Below are 23,234 nucleotides of genomic sequence, written 5' to 3'. Positions count from 1 at the left end.
TACTGACTCTTTCTATCTTTGAGGCGTCGGCAAACTACAATCAAATTCGAAAAACGATTCTTCTATTCCATAAGTGTTCCATCCCGGACCCGGAGTAGTGACATTTATCGAGTTTTCACTACATTCATGTTTGGGCCAAAATCTTCATCACGAGTCAGACTCGTTAAAGCACGGGAAGGGGTTAATTTAAGTATTTAATGATTTTTTTTCAGGTTGTGGCAGCATAGCTCCAAAATCTACGTGGGGCAAGATCGCGACCATGGGTTATGCCAGCTTTGGAATACCGTTGACCCTAGTCTACTTGTCGAGCGCCGGAGGGCTCTTATCCAGATGCGCCAGAGGTGTCTTTACGCGAGCTCTTTGTTGCTGTCTCTGTTCAAACTGCGGCTATTGTTGCTACGACGAACGCCGTATGGAGGTGAGCGCGCAGAATTTATCATAAAGATTCATTAAATATCGATAAACCCAAAGAAACTAATATAAATTGACTATTTACTCGACTTCGCTTGCCCCTTGCATAATATTTTTACGATTCAAAGTTACTGAAAGTTCGTTGAAAAATTACAATATCGTATTCTGAAAGCAAGTCTGTGCACAGTGTAGATTATAACGTTTGAAAAATAAATTTTATTTTGAACCGCTCTGAAAAGAAATTAAGTTATAAAATTTGTATCTTTGTTTATTCGACATCGAAGAATATTTATTTTGAAGGGGCAAATATTGTGAAAAAGAAGAAGAAAAATGTTTTTTTAATAAAATGACGTGTTTTTCATTACTGTAATATTGTAGCTGATTAATATGTATATGCATAATATAATATAATATGATGCTTTTTTGAGGAATTATCATCGTTCAAGAATTAGAAGTGTTCAAGTAGTTGAAAATACAAGCTTGGTTTGGATTATTTAAATCAAATCAAGTATTTGATTGTTTAAGCATAAACTACTTTATATATTATATGATAATTATAGATTATTCTAAATGAAAAATCCAGCAAATACCACCAGTACTCAAATCATTACTGTTGAAAATAAATTTATTCAATACATGAAATATCAATTTTCTAAAAATAACAAACATTAAAAATCATAAAAAAAACACAGAAATTTCTAAAAATAATATCCCCCAAGAGAGAAATCTTTATCTGAATATTTGTGCCATCAAAACAAAATATTTGTCCCTTTAAAGTTTGTCACAGCTAAAAAAGTTAATTCTCAATATTAGACGTTAAAGAAACTAAATCTAAATAGATCTCTCGAATTTTAACAAGACTATAAAAATAAATTTTATGACAATTTATAGATATGCTAGTTTCCCAACTGTCTAAAAACAAAGTTTTCGTGGGCAATTTGAGGAGTTCGATAATATGAAATATAATTTCTCGTATCATTAAAAGCAAAGATTGAGGCAACTCACCCTGCACGATGAACTATTCCCTTGGGTGTGTAAATGTTCGAGCAAACGGTGTACCTTTCTTCGCGGATCGATCTTAAAAATTGCTTTTCGATTGGCGTGGGTGCAGGAGAAGGAGAGACGCATGAGGAAGAAACGGCAACAGGAGGAACTGGTGCAGCAGCAGCAACAATTGCAGTTGCAGGAGCCCTTTTACGTCCGCGCGAACGCGTCAACGTTCACGAGCACAGTGGAAATTAAAGCCAGCCCGAAGGACGAAGTGTCGAGTCTTGGATCCGGTGACAGGCCCAACGTTACTATACTCGCACCAATCAGCATTTGTCTCGGCGCAATGCTCTGCTACATCGTGGCAGGCGCTTTTACTCTGCACAAGTTAGACGGCTGGTCCTTTGTGGGTACGTGTAAAAGAGATCCCGCCATTATCCAAGGAGACAACCACTCTTTCACAAACGTATCGTACGCGAATCATACAGTGCTCGAGAAAATATCCGATAAGATTGAAACGTTTCTCGCACTATGGGCCAGGATTTAGGCGAATTTTATTCGCGATCGACGAGTCAAAATTTTAGATTCGTTCGTAAATCAATTTTAATTTATTTTCCCGTTTGTGAATACGCCGTCATTGGTCAGTCTTTTTCGTTAATAATTCAAAAACGAAGCCCCATCCGACATTTTTGCAAAGGAAATTGTTGTTCAGAATCGTCTCAGATAACCCCCATTTCCGGTTCTTACACTATTTACGGGACACCCTGTATATGGATGTTTTAAACTGTTAAATCTAGTTTTGCAAGGAATCTAAAAATTTTAGAAACATTCAGTGAATTAAATTTGCCCTACTCTGGCTTGGACTAGCTATTTCCTTTTTGGTTTTTATGGGTCATTGAGAATTTGTTTTAACCTTCCGAGTACTGTGCCGGAGTCACTTTTGACTCATCGCTTTCTTCAAGACATTTGCACAGTATTAAGTCTCGCTACTGTGATAGAGGTAATTGTGTGTATTTGTATTAGTGAACTGTCGATGTGAGTCAGAAATGACTCCGGCACAGGCTGCTAAGTCCAGTACACGAAGGGTTAGAGAATCTTTGAGGGAGTATTCTACTCTAAAAACTTGAAAAAATTCAAAACTACACCAGAAACTAAAATTTCTTCGATTCTATATAAAATTTTCTAACCAAATACCGTAGGATTTTTTTAAAATATTGATTTTTGTAGAAATGGTACATGCTTGAAAAATAAATGTCGATTTTTTTATAAAATTCACCATTAAGTCGAACCTTTTGGCAATATTCTGGCAGCAAAAATACCCAGTAGTAACTGATGATAATTTTGTGATAATGAAATGACTTTTTTTAGGCATTTAAACTCTACTTTTGCTTATTTTTAAGTTTGGGATATACAATTTCTCGGTATAGTGTTAACCCTCTGTAATTCTCGAAATCTGATTTAATCCTATTGCCAGTATGCAATATCTCACGTTAACATACAGTTGAAATTTACTTTTTAATTTGCAATCTCACTATCAATACTCGTATAATTTTTTTAAGAAGTCAAACATTTTTTTGATGGTTGAGTAAAATAAGTAAAACTCTGACGATCCCAGGTTTCTTTTTGTATGGTAAATGATTGATTGCATCCGAGCTTGCCACTTATGGCATTAAAAATGCGTGTAGCCCAGCATTGTCGACTAACAATGATTTCTCCTGAACCGTCGTCGGTTCAATTGAGAACAATATTTCTCTGAATTAATGATTCGATTGTGTGGCAAAAGCTCCTAATAAATAATACCCTTCCTTAAATGTAAACGTGCTTTTGTAATGGCGGATGGAGCTTTACCTTGCTCGGTGAAGCTCCAACCAAAGCGTTGAATATTGTTACAAACTATCCACGTCCCATTGTCCGTAACTCGAACATCTCGAAAAGGTTTCCATTTTTACTCGCGCGATTTTTAGTCATATACAATTTTTTTTTAAATCAAGAGATATTACCGTTTTTTTATCTTTAAGCAGTATAATGCTATTCAGAGAAGTTATTGGTATACTGTGGTCACGACAAACTCCCACTAAAAAGGACAGAAAAATTTGTTTGATTTGATTCTTAGATAATGTATAAAATAAAGGAAATGTAGAAAATTTTACCAAGAGTAGACAACCAAAAAACGTTAATTTTGTTGTAGTAGTATTTTTTCCATGTTTGTAGCAAAAGTCTTCCTGTCCACTCATCACTGGACCCACTGAAACAGAAAAAGTCATTGTCAGTCATAGTCCTAAAGAAACGATAATAACTTTCTGTTAGGTATGGTGACGAAACTATAAGATACTCATGAAAATTCTGAAAAATTCTATGTAGCTCAGAAACTTCTTTTCTCGCTTGTAGAATTATTGTTTACATACTGAAGATGGAAATATGCATACAAAATAGCCATAAAAAATACATCTTTGTAACGCAATAAAATAGATGTTTTATATAGATAATTGTTGAGGGATACTGGCTAAAGCAAAATATTCAATGGAAAGACAATTTAACAATATTGGTGATTTAAAAACATATATTGAAGATATGTGAAGGAGTGTAACACAACAACCAATTAAAAAATTATATAAATCTCTTCCTACCGTAACGTTAGAGATTGCCAAAAATAAAAATAACAACCCACTACCTGTCTCATAATTTCGTGACACTTGTTTTCTATATAACTTGTTATAATTTCTATAATACCTTCATATAAAATTTACATTCATCAAAAATCTTTTTATGTACATTTAGTTCTACAAAACATTAAACATCTGCGTTTCATAATTGTCATGACATGTACAACTCGAGAACAGTGCATGTTACTACTGTGCGTCCGCGAGAAGTTGGCAAGTGAAAGGAATGCAGGTCTGATTGGTCGAAACGACAACGCAAGCGGGGATGGGTGCAGCGAGTCAAGCACTCCCCCGCCTCCTCTGCCCTCCCACTAGCTAATTTCTCACTAACACACAGTAGTATACACCTCAAGCCCTGACTAAATCCCCAGAAAGGCCAATAAAACAACTTGATAACCGATTTCACACGCTTGTGGTGACTCCGTGGCCTCAGTATACCAGTCAACGGTTAAATTTCTATCCATAATAAAATGAAACTACTTTATATCGCAGAGCTAAACTTGCTGTTTCATGGCCAACCACTAGCAAACTTCTCATCAACACACAGCAGTACACACCTCAAGCACCAACTAAATCCTCAGAAAGGCCAATAAAACAACTTGATAACCGATTTCACACGCGTGTGGTGACTCCATGGCCTCAGTATACCAGTCAAGGGTTAAATTTCTATCCATAATAAAATGAAACTACTTTATATCGTAGAGCTAAACTTGCTGTTTCATGGCCAACCACTAGTCAACTTCTCACGAACACACAGTAGTACACACCTCAAGCACCAACTAAATCCCCAGAAAAGCCAATAAAACAACTTGATAACCGATTTCACACGCTTGTGGTGACTCCGTGGCCCCAGTATACCAGTCAAGGGTTACATTTTTATCTATAATAAAATGAAACTACTTTATATCGCAGAGCTAAACTTGGTGTTTCATGCCCAACCGTAGATGCAAGCTACTTCTGCTTCATGAGCCTGAGCACGATTGGGTTCGGCGATATGGTACCCGGTTCCTACCCCCGTCAAAGCCTTTACGAGTCAAAGAACGTAACCATTTGGTTCTGCTCCTGCTACATAATGTCCGGAATGGCGCTCACGGCGATGTGCTTCAACATCCTCCACGACGAGATCGTTCACAGGCTGAGCCATCAAGCCGAGAAGCAAGAGACTGTGAAAGCCAGCCCGAGCGTGGACGAACTGTCGACGGATCCTTTTGCGTTGACCTCGTGACAATTTCCGTCTGGCAACCTGTGCCACAGGAACGGCACCGACGAGAACGACATATGTGGAACGGAACCGCCCACAAGCTTGTTCGCCCACGAGAACGAAATCAATATCCTAAAGGACTCTTTCAATCAAGTAGACGTCACCAGAGACTGCAAGCCGATCTTGAAGCTCGAAGATCACGTACCGTCGATTCCTAGTGTTTACATGTTGCCGAAAGTTGACGAGGAGGCCGAGGAGAACACTGAAATGTAAAATTTTTATCTTCCTTCTAGTTTACACACACAAACACGTTTGATAATCGTGATCGAGTCCGATGGGGGTCGCGGATAGGTTCGTTCGCGGACGTTCTCGCGAAACAGGATAATGTTCTGGATCGATACACATAACGCATCCGTACATGTTAAATATAGAAAAGTAATCGTTCTATCACAGTGACATAGTGTACGCTTCAACGAATAGCGAGGAAACTGAGAGAACGCTCTGATCGGTTGTCGACGCTGATTTCGAGATTCATTTCTACAAAAGTGTCTTTGTTTCGAAATTGTGGCGATGGATGATGGTCTCGACTGCATACTGTTAGTTTTGTATGTAAACGAGGCATTCTCATTGGAAGATAGCTGAAAGTTAAATTATATTTGTGTCAGAGAGAATTTTAGTGGATTATCTTCCAGTTATTTACCTTCGAGAAGCTATCAAGCTATGACAGAGAAATATTAACTCGTGTTCCTTATTTTAAATAGATTTTAATTGAAATAATTCTTCGAGTCGTGAACGAGCATTGGTTCTATATTGACTACATACATTTTCGAAACATTTTTAAACTTCTTCAGCGAATTTTCATATATTTGAGTAGTCGCAGAAAGGATTGATATCAAAACCTCGTAATTTTCAAGAAAGAAGATTACCTTTACAATAATTAAAATACACTTACATATATGAAAAACTGAAATTAAAATAAAATTTTCAAAGCTATGAGTAGTTACAAAAAGATTGATACTGATATCTTATAACTATCCCGAAAGATTACTTTTACACTAATTAATTAAAATACTCTTACATGTATGAAAAGCCAAGATTAAAATAGATGGATTTTCCATAACAATTCTTTCTGCTACAAAACTATGTAAATTAAAACAAATACTCTTCGTTACAGAGAAGGAGTAAATAGCAGACTTTAAAAAAACAACAAAAATATAAGCAATGAAATAAATACAATCAATGCTAGTAAAAGGAACACAATTAATTCAACAATTTTTTTCGTTATTTTTAAAAAAATTAACAATTCTATTTTTAGTCATTCGACTACATATTGTTGTATACACAAGTGTCTTTCAATTCATTGTAATAATAATATTTTCTTTTCCCTAAAAATTGCGAAATATTAGTTTCTTTCGTAAATGTATTTAAAAATTCACAAAGGAGGATTTTCACGAAAATATTGATAAGCAACTTTGGTATTCAATGGGAATGTCTACGTGCACGGAGATTACCGGAAGCAACCGTAAACGTTTATTTATTTCGGCGAGTCAAAACGGCGGGAGCTACGCAAAAGCGAACGTAGCCTTATTTCACGATAGTGTACTATTTAATGCCGTGTTTGATAAACCCAGTAACGACGTTACGCAAGTTCTAAGTAAGATGTCTTCAAGACATACGAAGTGTCTCCTAAATGTTCTAGGAATTTCCCAAACTTCCTGCAGACGTTCCTACGTTAATCCAAGGCTACTCTTAATGAACTTTGCTCCACGTTACTAGAACGTAAAATCTGTGTTTCCGTCTAGACACTTCTCCGATAGCGACGCAGGTAACGAGAATTATTTTCTAGATAGAGAATAAAAGGGAAGAGTAACGGAAACTAAAATATATTTTGTTTCTTCCAAACAATAGCACGATAAGTAATTCCGTTTACACGAACGATTATTTATTTTCAAAGAGGTGGGTTCCAAGACACACCAACGCACGATGAGACCGACTCGACGTTTCTACACGCCTACTTAGATAGAAACTTGTAACAGTATTTATATTTCCACATCTAAGCACTCGCAAGACAAACACATTCTTACCTATAATATAACTAAACCGGTTTTTGCGTCTAGTCTCTAAATCGAAACGTACACATTGACATACAAGACGTTCTTTTTCGTACTGTGCTCGTCAAATAAATTTCATTCGCGTAACGACACTGCCGCGAGAAATCTATCACCCGCGTCGACATTAACACGTAAGTACCGATAAGTATATTTTTTAAACGAGCGAATTTTTCTATGGGATAAAGGAAAGGAAAAAACGAATCGAATTCGTTATTTATATACTTGTAATCAGTACAATTTACAGTTTTCTAACGTGACTTTAACTTTTGTACGAACGCACTTTTATTATCGATATTTACTGGAACGATTTTTTATATTCCACGATTGATCCGATTACGACGCTACGATCAATTGTTCCCAACGAATGCACCGCTACGGCCGTCATCGACTAGACGCAGAAATCAATCGCGCGAGAAATCACATTCAAATACTGTGCTCAAGAACAATAACTAAAGTACTGTTGCGAATAAGCACTAATCTATAAGAGTGTTACATATGAAACTATCCACGCCGTTTAATATTGGTATTCGTCATAGAATATGAGATTATCGAGTGCGTAACGTATAGCTGTGAATTAGCAGTAAACTATTAATCTCGTCGGTTGCAGGAGCAGACTGTACCAGTTAATCTTCACAATAAAACATTGTTCTTTTTACAGTAAACAAACATAATTGGTCGTATTTCTTCTAAAAAAAATATATTTACAACATCAAAGTGTACCGTCAATTGTCTAAACTAGGATGTTTTCCATTTTTAATTTTGTCTATAAAAACGTTTATACTATTGGCTCTTTAATAGTCGCTGTCGAAGGCAAATAAGATACAATTAACGCAGCGGGGGCAAAATTGGGCAAATTTTATTCGCGAATAAGTAATGAAAATTTTAGATTCGTAATCTAAGTTTACGTTTCGTTCGTAAATTAAAATAAATAAAATATGTCCAACTCAGAGAACTCGACAGTTATAGAGGCACAAGTGTACTTAGCGACCAAGGGTGAATAATTTAAATAAAAAAATTGTATCGTCTGCTCCGTGCGACCGACGAAAGAATCGCGTTCAGTAGCGAGTTAGAAGTGTCCCTTTTTTCTGTTTCTTGTAACATATCATAAGATGTAAGCGACTCAAATGCTACGATCCTTTCGCGTTGAAAAGACAATGGAGAGCGGAATCGATAGATAAACGATCTGTTAATCAGAAATAGAATCAAATAACGTTAGTTGCTCTCCGGGTGAATGAATGTGCAACAAATATGAGAGATAGCTATCTCTTTCTCCTTGATACGTAAGAACAAATAAAAATTACGGATGCATGCATTCCAGGGGAGGAGGGGGGTGAATTTAAACGTTGGATTGCTACTAGATGCTCAGGACAAAGAAAACGCCAAGAATATAAATTTGATGGGCAATCGTGCGAGACCTTGCTTTATTTAATTTTTACGTATTTATAAGAATTACTATTTTAGAAAGTAAACTCTGTGATTAATTCAGTTGAATAAAAGCAAAATATGACAATTTATAGCCAGGAATTTATTCAATTAACGTGAAATATAATTATACTCTATAATTGAAAATCGAATTTTTCTTGAACAAACAACGAATCAACGTTTGTGTTTTTATTCACTGTTTTAAGTTTGCATCTAGATTAGAGTTTTACCAACTTAAGGGAATTGCAACACCGAGGGTTTTTGTTTCTCTGCAGAAAAGAATCTGATTTACTTTGTTGACGTTTTGGCTTCTTTTCAAATTAAAAATTGTGCAACGACTCTGTTGAGAGACCCTAGAAAACTATAGTTAAGTTAAGAGGTCCATAATTAATTAAAATCTCTTGTAAAAAAATTTTGTCACATTAAATTAACGTGATCGTTTTAATGATCAAAGAAGTTTATTATTATTTTCCTCCTTTTTCTATTGTTTTCCCACAATTTTTAAATATTCTCTTTCACACCCAATTTGATAATTATTCTTCCAATTGTTAAATTCTTCTACCATGAAGAGAAAAGAACGTCGAACAAATGGATCACATTCTGCGTGTTTCGATAATTTTTATTTGCTCTTATCGACAGGGAAGCAAGGATTGTCTTCTGTATTTGTTCTACGAACAATCTGGTGTTCCAATTTTGGGACAACCGAATGGTCAAACGAATTTCGTACGGGGTGTCTAGTGACAATCGATATTAGCTTGAGCAGTTGCTAGCGTTATCGTTATCACTCCGTTGGTGATTCGATGGAGGGTCGTGGCCAGTAACCAAGACAAACTTTACTTTGGTGCGAGCACCAGCCCATCCTGCCATCGATCCAAGCTAGCTGACCGAGCAAACTTTCTCGCACTCGTTCGATTCATTCTGAAGGGGCGTACGCGTTTCCTCAAGCTAACGCCTGGACAATTTATTGCGTAAAACTACCAGCAATTTTCCTATACTTACCAAAACAGTCGGACACCGTCATCGTCGAACGCATTCCCAACTTCAGTGTACTCAGGGACTCCCTAAAAAAGAAAACAATAGAATTAAAGAAAAGTAAAGTTCCACGATAAAACAGTACTTGTACACTATATTTAGCCACTTTGGTTTGTTGAGAGTCGCATAAGTAACAGAGATATAATTTTTCTTTCTGGGGGAAAAAAACAAGAGTTAAAAAGAATAAAGTTTGAATCCTGTATTACATAAACACGATAAAAAGAATTTTGAAAATGTTTACAAGACCTGCACACGATGTTTTGCCAGTTTGTTGTATAAATAAACCTGAAAATAATTTTTCTTTCGTAGAATAAAATTTATGGAATGGGAGCAAAGAGGATCGTAAAGCAACGTTGGACAAAATCGAAGTGGTTTCGATCGCGTCCCTTTTGCGCAAAAATTTCATCGAACTAGTTGAACGAAAATCCCTTGGTTGAAACAATTCGGTGCATTTCAACGAATAAAATCATAAAACTGCTGATAGCTCGAAAGGAATCAAATTCGCGTAGCGATCGAAGCGATAGTCGCGGGAACGTTCTAAAGAAAAATTTATAGATCAATGTGCTCGTTCCTAGATCGCGTAAAATTTGATACCGGAACGTAAAGAATATGTTCCACGACCTACATAGCAGTACTTCAGTTCTGGAGATTAGCAGCGTACGTTTTTATACTGCTCGTCCCGGATTATACGATTTGGCAAAACGGCGGAAATACCGATTCCGCTTGTAAATCTTTGCGCCGGATGCTGTTTCGATCTGTTTCTTCCTTTCGATTCGTAAACGTCGCGACCGTTAATCTTTTTACGTCGAATAAAATTTCACTGATATACCAATATCGCAAAATCAGTTTCCCAGTGTCGTAAAAACCGAAACGAAACAATTTATTTACGATTATTAATCGTCAGTGTACGTATCTTTATTTTCTGATCCGCAAATTTGTCTCCTTTTATAAAAATCGTTCGATTTCAAGGCGAAGAAGTAAATCACTTTCCGAATATATTCTTCCCATAGACACCATTTTGAAATGTCATGAAACTCACAACGCGTCTCTAATATTCTTATTTACTTATAATAAATCATCAGTCGGCAAATAAACACAGTTTCTGTATTATATAAAAGAATCAGATTTATCTTGGTACTTTAAATTGGTAACTATTAAGAATATTTCTTTATTTTATTTGAGAGATCTCATAGAGTCCAGTTTGAGAAACGCTGGCTTATGAAATGGCCCGATAATACCTCGCCAGAAGGGGCGTACAACGCACGTATAATATCATCTTTTAATTCCAATGCGAATTCCCATCGCAGAAACTCCCTTGTTCGATTTTTCTTATTGCATAAGATTTCCGTCCTGCTCGTCCCCTGATCTCGTGTCCTTACGTTCTGGTTTCTTCTCCCGTTCCTCGGGGAAATATAACCGAGTTCAAGGCACTCGTCGCCCGTCACGAAACTTTAGCGCAACAATTTTACGGAGAAAGTGTCCCGGGGGACTCTGATTGCTAGATCCATGTACTCGAGACGAGACACCAAATCTCGATCCTCTCTGTTCCTCGACGTTCTCGGTTTTATTCTGTTTCTCCGTTTACGTTTTTCCAAAGAACCAATTAGGACGCTGTTAGGATTAAAAAAAAATACTGAACAAACAAATTTAACGATGATAATCTCGGTGGAAATATTCAATTATATAATTTCGATTGGCACGCTTGTGACCCACATATGGGTCAACGACAGAAGCTCCTTTCTGTCCGAGTGACTCACTTGTGGGTCACAACGATTACTCATTAATGTACTTACAATATCGTTTGCTTTTTTTTGTTTGCTGTTTGCTAGTTTCATTTATTTTAAACGAAAAATATCGATGATGAAAACGATTGATAGATTGAACTTCTAGGAAGCAGACAAAATATTTTTTCTTAATCGTCCGATTACCCTATACTAACTAAATAAATTAAAAATAATTATCATCGATGAGAAACGATTTGGAAAAATAGAACAAACCAGAAATCCGAGTTAAAAGAGATACGAAAGAAAACGCGTGTCGACTGCTCAAGCGAAAAAATCGAACGGATCGTTAGACATAGGATATTTGAGAAATGGATAAAGATAAAAATAGCTTTTACGCTGATTCAAATTTGTCACAATTATCGAATCGGCGGGATTTGCTTCTGCCGTCCTTCCGTTGCAGCGAATCCTATACGAAAATTGCAGCGTAACGTAATTCGAGCGTAATTCAACATTCTGCTTAGGTTTACCATCTAAGTCTTCGAGAATACCAAAGTAACATTAACGTATAAGAGATCATTATTAACGGGGGTGGTGAATAGACACTGATATCCGTACGAGTGGCGACGTTACAGAACTTTTCTATGATACCTTGTACATAGCATTGAACGTTGTACGATATTAACGATAGAATGATATTTAATGTTAGAGGAGTGCTATTAAAAAACGATAGGGCTGAATTTCTATTTTCACTCTCCCATCATTTTCGTCTAAACAAACGTTCCGCGGACATTCGACGCGCCAAACGGGGAAACTAACGATAAAAGATGGCGGACGTCGAAGCGTCACAAGCCCTGGTCTATCGATGCTCCCGAAAAGAAGACTCTCGTGCACTTTATAGAATTCTCTATGATACCCGTACTACCGAATGTAAATCTTTGTACAGGAAATCGGTGTCTCGCATTGAGAAACATTAGTAATAACGTTCACCCTCGTTTACAGTTTTCATCGGGAACGATTTTACAGGGAATTCGTTCGTTTTCTGTACGCTCTTGCACGTGTGCGTGTGTACGTGTATGCGTATGTGTGTGCAACGTTTTGTTCATCACCCGAATTAACGATAGTCGAAAACGAAAGAATTAATTTACTGTTTGTACAGATTCGTAAAACTTAGTAACCATCGTCGATATCGACGAAATAGAGTTTCGAAGGAAAGTCGACGTCTTTGTGAAATCTTTCGATTCTTTTATTATATAACGTTGTTAAATGAATGCAACTTGAAAAATCATTGACTTTCCTCAAAACTCGATGGATCGTTTCGTAAATGTATCTAAATCATCGAAAAAGCCTTCGTTTTATCTATCTCGAAACTGTATACGAAATATCTCGATACCATTAATTTTAACTCGACGATTTTCCGAAAATTCTTTTGCGACTGCTGTTTTTATCAAAGTGGCGACAAAATTGTTTGCGCGTCAACGAATGTGGAAGAGAAGAAAATACAATGTTAAATTGTATATAAATATATTTTAGAAATTATCGTGCAGGATGATCGTTGTAAGAAAATTAGAATTTTTAATTGTACGCGATCGAAAGACAGTCAAAATTTTTGTGAAATTCATGTTTAAATTATATTACTTTCTCCTCGAGTACAAAACGTTTCGTTTAGACGAATAATAATAACGAGAACAATAACGTTCGCATTCCCCGATGTCCTCACTTTGATTTACAAATGGTGTCACGTGCTCGTGCGAATCGAGTGACGTTAAGATTATCGGGAAAACTAAGTAAGGAAACACGATAATAAGTGTTTCCTTAAAACTTTCCACCCGTCGTTTGCCAAAGCAGATGCTCCTGGCGACTGCGGTAAACTGGCCATGCTTAAAGAATTTATCACGCTCGAAGTTTTGCAATTTTGTTCGCTCCTTAAGATTCCTGCTTCCATGGATTATCCCTGCACGCGTCTCTCATACTTTCCATTTATCCTCGAAAATTATTGCGAATGGCAAACTTGCTGAAACGTTCTCAGCATTTTCTCATTCGATTGCTTGTATCATCGCCCGATTTTTGTAATGGCAGTGTATGTGAAGAAGAATGACAAGATAGGTATAGTGTGTATATGAGAGAAAGAAAGAGAGAAAGAGAGAAAGAAAGAGAAAAAGATCAGTCAAATTCCATGGACCCATGGTTCCAGTTGGTATAATGTAACAAATATAAACATCAATTAATACTTTGTAAATAGCTAAGAAAGTGAACGATGTGGGAGTACATTCGACGTCACTGTAAATACACGAAAAACGAATTGCTGGGTATTGTACGTCTGTATTATCGTTTGTCGAACAATGTATCTTATATTACCGAATAATAAAACAAAAAAGACTTAACAAAATCGTTATCTTATCCTTTGCTCTGTTTCCTTCGTAGAATTATTTTTTCTATGTATTTCAAAACAATAAAAAAATTCCTCATGAAAAGAAATCAAGCCTTTTACTATATTGCAATCTGATTGAATTTATTCCGTTATATTCGATTCGAACAGGAAATATAGAAATTCATAAAACGATTGTTATTCATAAAGTTATTTAAATCATAGTTCATTTTTAAATATTGCTTTTATTCAAGGTATTTTATTAATAATTTTCTATCCAACATTTCTATTTTGATAGAAGATGTAAGCTACTCCTTTTTGAAATACTTAAAACACGTTTCATTTAATTTCCACATCATATGCATTGCGCAGATATGAGAATATGACCATAGACGAGGTATACGAGTAGACCTTTCACCTTATGGACTTTCGTGGTCCAATCTGACTGCCATACCGACCTGAAAATTCGGAGGTGATTTTAGCGTCCTCTTCACATGGATGGCGGTCAGTTGAGAAACTATTCACTGAATTAGTATTAATGGGCTAACAGCTGTAGTGTGTGCGTAAATGTATGTGAACTGTCTATGGAAGGGATTAAAATTAATTTCTGAATCTGTTGAGAACGTTACGAATGACACGAAAATGGTAATGGATCCGGGACCCCATAAAAATGGGCCGAAAAAATGCATTGAGTGAAAGGTCTACTAGTATACCTCGTCTGTGATATATGCCTAGGGAATTTGGTTAGTTATGGTATAATCTCCTTCCTATAAACGCAGAAAGATGGAGCTACCGGAATTGCTAGTAAAATTTGATCAGTTTTCAAAACAACTATTATAATACATTAGATTGTATAAACATAAGCTATTTTACAAATATGCACACAATATTCATGTCTAAAATATTCAACAAAAATTTGCTACTTTATTAACAGTATTCATTATGTAATTTGGTTGTTATCGGTACTAGTAACACTTTTATCAATAATATGCAAAAATGCTACTGGGTCAAATTTAAGTTGACCTAAGTTATAGTATTTTTCTTCGTTTATATACCATTCTCTAACATCGAAATCTTTAAAAAATATTGGTATCTCCTGTTCTACAGACTTTGTGGAATCTAGAAAAATTATTTTCCATTAGATATGGAAATAATACACAACTTTTTTAAATAGAGACTACCATACCAGATCCGTGTGTTGCATTTCTTGTATCCGATATACCAAACATTCCACGAATTGTATCTGGTGCAGTATATTGTGCTTGATAAACTTTTGTAGGGCCCATTAATTCTCTCCACTTATCTATAGCATCATAATTAGCTAAAATGTGAATATCAGATGGGCCACTGCACATAAATGTTATGAGCCTGTTATAAAAAAATCTGTCCTTGTGTTCCATGTAAAATGTTTCCGCCTCTTTTTCTGTAATTATTGTTCTACGTGATCTGACAATTTTGAAATCATTGTCAATTATTAAATCTCGAATTTTCTGAAAATAAAAATAATGCTCAAGTTGCAATATCCTAATTTTATACAAGATTAAATTAACTGACTTTTGTCACAACACTGCTTGTTTGTTATTTACATGTCTATATATATATAATACGACATAAAACATGTACAAAAGTTAGGTTATGTTCTCTTACTTGAAGCACAAAAGGAGATTTAATGACATGCGGCTTGATTATTGCCAACGTTAGCTGAAGATGCTTTCCCAATTGCATATTAACATTCTTCAACTATCCTTTTTATCAAATTCGAAATATCTCATAATGAAACAAGAATAATTTTAAAACCATTACTAGGAAGCATTGTCATATTCTGACAATTTAACTTTTCAAACGAAATTCAAATCATAACAGCACATGGTAAAAAATTATTAAATTCGTGTATTTATTCACATTTATTTATGCCTGATTAAAAAATGTTTGGAATCCATGCTTGAAAATTCATTAAAAATTTTCTATAGTAAATTAAATAATTTATATAAACTGCAAAATATCTACCTTATTATTTATGTAAAATTATTTTCAATTTCATTAAAATTTATAGTTATTTCGAATTATATTCGACAGTACTTATCGAAATAAATTAAGGTCATATCATTTATAAATATGGTCATTGTCGCTTATAATGATTAAAAATATGTACTTCTTTTTACTTTAGGTAGAGTATTGTTAAATCGTATGTAACAAACTGTAATATGCAAATTTCTCGAACCGAAAGAAACCGAATAATCTTGCCGATATGCAATTTCTGGCTTTGTTTTAAAAGTATGACTAATTAACCCTACCGCTAATGGTGTGTTCATTTCAGCACATTGAATTTCATTTGTTTTAAGACAGGGTGGAAAATAAATATAGTTCATGAAAAATATTAATTTAATTCTAAAGTTCGAATTATACGTATATCATTTAAATTGTAACAATGATATGATAATACATATTTTAAAGATGGAAGCAGGCGTTCGACTAGATTCGCCACTTTTCTTCCTATTATAATACAATGCAAATATACAAGATATTTCAATAAAACAAATATATGATAACCACAAATGTGATACAGTAAATACATAGAAGAAGACTGTACTTATAACTTGACCGAAATATGTAAATAAATTACGCTGAAATCGATGAAACGAAATCTAAAAAAAAGATGTATATTTGATATTGTTTATCCTATTTAGATATGGTATGTTTCCAGCTAGAAATTGGTTGATTCCCGTTAAATTGATTTCATGTTACAAGGTATACTTAAGTCACAGTATATGGGTGTAAAAAATATTACGCTATAAGTATTTATACAGCAATTTTATAAGTTTGTTAAAAACCATTCTATTAAAATCAAGAATCTTATATTCGAATCGTTTAAATGTTATTTTTTGCAAAACACAACATTTTACTTGCAGTTTTGTATCTATAACATTATTTTATATGTGGTCGCCTACACATGCTTAAAAAGTATGGTGTCATATACATATATCAGAAATTATATGTGTGCATCTCCTGAAGTATAGATCCTTACTGTTTCTAACAAAGTAATATTATTAGAGCATTTCCCACTAGTCCGTCCTTATGGCATCGCCGGCACCAAAATCGCCAGAACAATCCGAAAGAAATAGGAAATACGACAGACAATTAAGGTAAAATACCCGGTAAAAAATATATTTTGAGGTTAGGGATTGCAGTTTGTTTTCAATTGTCAAAAGAGATTATTTTATAGTTAAAGTATTACTAGTAACTGTGTATACTTTTCTCTGCAATGAGTGGAATTACACACATATTATAATATTCTTTTTCTTAGATATTTCAATAATAGTACTTTTAATATTTATATGCATAGGTTGTGGGGTGACCATGGTCAAGCTGCATTGGAAGGTGCACACGTTTGTGTCATAAATGCTACAGGCCTTGGTACTGAAATTCTGAAATCCTTAGTCCTCCCAGGCATTGGAGCATTTACAATTATAGATGGTAAAAAAATTACACACGAGGACATTGGAGCAAAGTATGTATATGAAAATAGTATCAATACATTGAATTATAATTTATTAACATATAAGATAATATTATGTCATTAATTTTACCTATTAAATCAATTTTAATAGTTTTTTTTTAGAAGCAGATAGTGTTGGAAAATCAAGAGCTCAGGTAGCAATGCAAATGCTATTGGAATTAAATTCAGATGTTAGAGGTGATTACATAGATGAGGAACCTGAACAAATTTTGTATAATAGCCCAGATTTTTTTAACAATTTTACCGTTGTTGTAGCTACTTCGCTTGTGGAAAAGTAAGGGTTATGATAATTGTAAGAATGTAAGCATATAACATTACTTTTATTTACTTAAATAGGAAATATTTTCAGATCTTTAATTCTTCTGTCGCAAAGGCTTTGGGAGCTAAACATACCATTAATAGTTTGCAGGAGTATAGGTTTCATTGCATACATGAGGATTCAAGTAAAAGAGCACACAGTCATAGAAACACATCCTGATAATGAAACACCAGATTTACGTTTAGATAAGCCATTCGAGACACTGAAAACGCATCTTGATTCAATAAATCTAGACGAAATCAGCTTTAAAGATTACCCTCATATACCATATTTAGTTATATTATATAAATTTTTACAAAATTGGATGGTAGATCATCAAGAATTACCGAAAACGTACAAGGAAAAAAATGAATTTAAGAAACTGATAAAGGAAGGTATGCAAAGAAATGAGAATGATGCAACAAATAGCGAAGAAAATCTAGCAGAAGCTATGAGAGCAGTAAATACATGCATAACGCATTCGGAGATACCGGAAAGCGTGAGAAATATTTTAAACGATGACCGGTGTATTAATTTAACAGCCAAGGTACAAGCAAAAAGCAGTAAAGGAACACGAGTAAACTGCTTAACATTAAATTGACTTACTGTATTTCCAGAGCAGTTCATTTTGGATTATTGCAAAAGCTATAAGAGATTTTTGTGAAAATGAGGGGTCTGGATTATTGCCATTGAAAGGTACTTTGCCGGATATGACGGCCGATACTGAGAAATATATAACGCTTCAACAACTGTAAGATTTTTTTTTCGTGAAAATCTCATACGATGACATTAATTTTTCTTATTAGATTTACATCAATTTACTTATTCCAGTTATCACAAACAAGCGATATCTGACGCGGAAGCAGTATGGCGACGTACGCTCCAATTATTACGACAATTGGGCAAACCGTCGGATTCTATTTCCGAAAGAGACGTTAAATTATTTTGCAAATACGCTTCAACTATACACGTAGAAAGAGGAACATGTATAGCAGATGAATATGATTCCAAAATCTCCGAGACGTATAATATAGGTAACATTTTCAAGGCATTCATAATACTTATAGATACATTTGTGTATGAAGAATGCATGTGTTTGATAACGATTTTAATTTTTGTTCAGTGCAAAGTTTAGAAAATCCGGAAAGTATGATGATTTACTACGTTGTTCTTAGGGGAGTTGAAAAATTTCAAGCAGAATTCAACTCGTATCCTGGGGAATTCGACGATCAAGTAGAACCTGATATCGTTAAACTCAAGGTATTTTCTTATATGAATTACTTACAGTAACATCTTGTTAATACCTCGCGTTTCCATCTTGATAAAACGTACCGAATCGTCTCTATCCTTCTTCGTTGGCGCGAAAGTAAACTAAAAACTTCTATGCTTCTCTCCAAACACAATCATATTCGGATTATTTTCACTTAACAAATAAAATTGTAATGAAAATTATTGCCAAAAATAGTTTTCAAAGACAAACGAGGACACTTAATCATTGTTTCTGGAATTCTTGTGCCCAACTGCTACGATATGCGATACGGCAAATAAATTGTGTTTCGATATATCGATATATCGATGTCGGCAATAGATTTCTAACCAGTAATGTCTACTTTTTAGTCTATTTTTTCTTCGCGTGTTATAAGCTTTCTTTGATCGGAGTCGATTTCTTGTATAAGTAAAATAATTCGAATATTTGTTAATATTTGATTAATAGACAAGCCAAGAAGCTTTGAACGGGTTCGAATTTGAACGTTTTATCGAGGAATTCCGTACTAGCAATAACTTAATAATATTTTTAAATAATAAAAAAATGTATATCACATTAACAAGTGATTTTAGTTTTTATGTAATTTAATTCTTTTCAGGCACGCATAACAAAATTACTAATCGAATGGGGATGTGGGCCATTAGCGAAAGACGATTACGTGCATGAATTTTGTCGATTTGGTGGATCAGAATTGCATTCGGTATCAGCGTTTTTAGGTGGCCTCGCAGCTCAGGAAGTTATAAAGTTTGTTACAAATCAGTATAAACCAGTTCATAATACCTTTATATACGATGCAGTTACATCGAATTCTGGAACATTTTTCTTCTAGTATTGAATATTACATTAATAACATACTTTTGTATTAAATAAAGAGAAAAAAAAAGAAAAAAAAATATAATATAATATTCAAATTTGTAGTTTACGCAAGTTTCGTATATTTTTAAATTAACTATTATATGGCCCTTTTTTTGTTTCTAAGAATGTTATATTATGTTTTTCATAAAAATTTACACGATCTGTTGAAAGTGTATTATTAAAACTCAAGTTGAACGAGTATAATATCAACACTTTAATGTAGCAATGAACTGATACACAAGTCATTTCGTTCTTATTTATAATAAACAACTATTACTTACAATAAATACGTATAAGGTGGAAAGCAAATTAAAATTTTATAATACCGTATAATCGACGCACGCAAATGTTAATATTTTACCGGTGTTCCACTCTTAATACAACTTAATAAAACGGGTTGCGCTTTGATTTTCGTATTTCTTCACTTTGTACGTTAACATCTTATATCACGTTATATTATTGTTACTTTATCGATATTGAATTAACTGTATCCTGAGTATACTAATTAACCGTTAACTACGATTAACAATACTATAATATAAAACTCTGACACTCTACTTTCACACAAACCACTTCAGTATCCTGAACATATTCAGTATCCTATATATTTATTATTTGCAATGTGACTATCCCTTGACTATTCCTTCATTTATTTTTACTTAATTTACACGTTACATTGATTTTTTCGTAGATTTTTGTTCAATAACAATCATATTCGAAATTCAAGGAATTGTAAATTCAGAAGTAGTTTTGCGAAAGCTTGACAAAATAATTTCAGTGATTACAACAAACGCAATATCGACAGTACACGCTTCGTACTTCGTATACACACATAGCACCGACAAATACATAAATACATGTAGAATTAATAATAAATTACCATCATATATTACATATAGAGAAGGAGTTTGTAGGGTAAATTATGGGGAGGCGAGGAAAGACTGAGATAGTTATTAATAATCAATAATTCGATTTAGAGGAAACATGAAAGATACTCATTTTCAAGATAGTCAACTTGCAAAAATTTTAAGGATCAGAGAAGATAAGAAAAATTTAACGCGGACGAATGACAGATTCATACAAAAGGGAAAGAGCATAATGTAAATGGAGGAACATTTAATATTTTTAAATGTCTTCGAGAAAAACACCGGTAGAGAATTATAACAACTTTTATGGTATACATATTCAGAATTTCATCTATTAACTTTCTTGTTTGTTAAAATCTGAGCCGTATAATTTATTAATTATTTTCGTCTGTTGTTCAATAATTCGTCATTTCTGTTTATAGAGTTAATGTGAGCAGGATATATTTCTACAGAAACGGTTAAAGCAATTTGAAACTAACCCCCGTCATTATTTTTTAATGTTTATACTTATATGTATATTTGTCAGTAAAATCGGTTCGATCTGTTACTACTATTGACTTTTACTTCAGACACCGAAATATCGGATTTACGAAAAAAAATGATTATTTTGCCTAAAACGGTACATGCACAAAAGTTTTGTCTCATTTGATGATTTACTTTCTTTCGATAACTAAACAAAGAAAGAAACAATTTTCAATTTTTAATTTCTATAAAGCGCGTATTTACAAATTCAAACAAGATATGCCACTTAATTTTGAAACTATATGACTTCGTTGACCACTATAAACATTGCTATTGAAATATTTTCAGAAAATAGATATAGAAAAAGTTTAGAGCATGAAACGTTAATGTCATCGATAAGATCAACAGTATTTGTTAGAAGTAAACCTTCTGGGATAAAACCTTGGTACAAGCAATGTTAGTAATTTGTAATACCATTGATATCCTATAGAAGAATCTCTAATCAATTTTTTAGAAATACTAGGATCTTAGGCAAGAAATGATAATTGAATATAGATAGATCTCAATATGCAACAAGTGTTGACTTTCGTTAAAATTGTTCAGACAAAGACACTGTCGTTTTACATTAAAGTTACTGCGTTGTTATTATGTGGACTTTTTCTTATTAATAAATGTTCTTCTTGCTAGTAGTTATATTGTGAAGTATTATTGGTAGAAGTGAAAATCATTACATAATCCACCAAACTCCTAACTTTATACATTCTAATTTAAGAAGAAGTATCAGGACAAATACGAGCAATAAATAACAGTATTTCATTTTTACTGATGCTTTTGTCAATATTCCAGTATTTAGGAATTTGTACAAATGCCATTCTTTCTCCAAACTACAATGTGTGACATACGATTCATTATTTAGTGCGATTCTTCAAATACCTTATTTTACAATAAACATTCCAATGCCACGCAGCAGCACAAAGAACTTTTATGAAAAGAGTTTCATTTAATTTATCAAATATTTGGAAAAAAAAAAAAAATGTAGAATGGTATAATTACTCAAGCTTTATTGAATCAACTCTTAGTTTTTCGCATTCGTTATTATCGTTTTTCAATTTATTTATATATGTATATATAAATATAATATTTGTTATTTACGATATTTATAGTGAATTTAATATCTTATATACAGGGTGGTTCGTTATTGTTGATACAAGTGTAAAACAAAGATTTTGCAAATGAACCATCGTTTTCGAGAAAAACAATTTCGAAAATTCGCCAGGTACACCTGTATTTGATTTAGAATTAATCAAGCAAACATTATTCTAAATCATATCTGTCTTATTTGTGTTTACAAATGTCATTGATGTCACACTATTATAAACTTGTAGTTGTAGGATTACAAAATTAAAAATGAAAGTCGTTATAGCTTCCAAAGAGTTTAAAATATGAATTATACTGCAAAGAGTACATAACAATTTACTTTTCATAAATCAATTCTAAATAGGTTCATTATTTATAAACACAAATAAATGAGATATGATCTGTAACTAGATTCGCTACACTAATTTTTAGTCGCGTGTGAATGTGCCCTACGGACTTTCGAAATCGATTTTCTTGAAAACAATGTCTCATTTTCAAAAACTTTATTCTACACTTTTGATCCATTTTTTGTACCGCCAATAATAAATTACTCTGTATAAAGATGCATTAGGTAAGGAACTCTTTCACTTTGCAACATATTTATATATTATAATAAAAATGAATCCTTTCAATTAATTTTCATTGTTATTACTTTCCATTGGTTTAGTGATGTCTCCCGTGTTCGCTTTTTATCAAATATTACTGTTTTCTTAAACATTCCTTAATAGGTAACTTGCTAATAAATTAAAAATTGAAAATTTCATGTAATTTATTAATAATAGGAGAAAACTCTAATTTAAACAATGAATATCTACTTATGTAGAATTAAACAAAATTAAATACTGAGAAAATTATTACAATCAGTTGCTATTTTATCTTATGTATTATATATATCGTTATATCATTATAACAATAAAAA

General features: G+C 33.6%; 3 protein-coding genes across 5 annotated transcripts in view; 2 read left to right on the top strand and 1 right to left on the bottom strand.

The window, feature by feature from the left end:
* The window catches only part of LOC122400885 (TWiK family of potassium channels protein 9-like), a 119,868-nt gene extending 114,585 nt beyond the window's left edge, over positions 1–5,283 (top strand). The window contains exons 3-5 of the mRNA XM_043402620.1: positions 213–418; positions 1,523–1,808; positions 5,003–5,283. Of these exons, the coding sequence (XP_043258555.1) occupies positions 213–418; positions 1,523–1,808; positions 5,003–5,283 (773 nt within the window). The remainder of the gene's footprint in view (positions 1–212; positions 419–1,522; positions 1,809–5,002) is intronic.
* A 9,570-nt stretch (positions 5,284–14,853) lies between these two features.
* Positions 14,854–15,729, bottom strand: LOC122400884 (nucleoside diphosphate kinase 6-like). Its single transcript, XM_043402619.1, has 3 exons — positions 15,561–15,729; positions 15,100–15,403; positions 14,854–15,032 (listed from the first exon to the last, which is right to left on the bottom strand). Exons 1-3 carry the CDS (start codon positions 15,636–15,638, stop codon positions 14,854–14,856), a joined length of 561 nt encoding a protein of 186 aa, XP_043258554.1. The 5' UTR covers positions 15,639–15,729.
* A 1,176-nt stretch (positions 15,730–16,905) lies between these two features.
* On the top strand, positions 16,906–23,134 carry LOC122400838 (NEDD8-activating enzyme E1 regulatory subunit). 3 transcript variants are annotated; one of them, XM_043402516.1, is made up of 8 exons: positions 16,906–17,056; positions 17,257–17,421; positions 17,522–17,704; positions 17,780–18,275; positions 18,346–18,479; positions 18,560–18,762; positions 18,864–18,988; positions 19,594–23,134. In XM_043402516.1, the coding sequence occupies exons 1-8, from the start codon at positions 16,989–16,991 to the stop codon at positions 19,822–19,824; spliced, it is 1,605 nt and encodes a 534-aa protein (XP_043258451.1). In that variant the 5' UTR covers positions 16,906–16,988; the 3' UTR covers positions 19,825–23,134. The 3 variants fall into 3 exon arrangements, with proteins under 3 accessions (XP_043258451.1, XP_043258449.1, XP_043258452.1); XM_043402514.1 differs by having other exon boundaries at positions 18,852–18,988; XM_043402517.1 differs by lacking the exon at positions 16,906–17,056 and having other exon boundaries at positions 17,264–17,421; positions 17,533–17,704; positions 18,852–18,988.
* The last annotated feature ends 100 nt before the right edge of the window (positions 23,135–23,234 follow it).

This window comes from Colletes gigas, unplaced genomic scaffold, assembly GCF_013123115.1.
Source record: "Colletes gigas isolate AHSC1104 unplaced genomic scaffold, ASM1312311v1 Colletes_gigas_Sc00020, whole genome shotgun sequence".
Taxonomy (NCBI): domain Eukaryota; kingdom Metazoa; phylum Arthropoda; class Insecta; order Hymenoptera; family Colletidae; genus Colletes; species Colletes gigas.
Note: the sequence above shows the minus strand (reverse complement) of the source record. Positions and strands in the feature narration are given on the sequence as shown.

Bases quoted from the DNA above. Each gene is read 5' to 3' on its own strand.
- LOC122400838 (XM_043402514.1), top strand. From the start codon at position 16,989: ATGGCATCGCCGGCACCAAAATCGCCAGAACAATCCGAAAGAAATAGG. The intron at 17,422-17,521 runs GTATGTATATGA...CAATTTTAATAG, and splicing joins CACGAGGACATTGGAGCAAA to TTTTTTTTTAGAAGCAGATA. The intron at 17,705-17,779 runs GTAAGGGTTATG...AAATATTTTCAG, and splicing joins GCTACTTCGCTTGTGGAAAA to ATCTTTAATTCTTCTGTCGC.
- LOC122400884 (XM_043402619.1), bottom strand. From the start codon at position 15,638: ATGCAATTGGGAAAGCATCTTCAGCTAACGTTGGCAATAATCAAGCCG. The intron at 15,404-15,560 runs GTAAGAGAACAT...TTTTATTTTCAG, and splicing joins AATCTCCTTTTGTGCTTCAA to AAAATTCGAGATTTAATAAT. The intron at 15,033-15,099 runs GTATGGTAGTCT...TAATTTTTCTAG, and splicing joins AAATGCAACACACGGATCTG to ATTCCACAAAGTCTGTAGAA.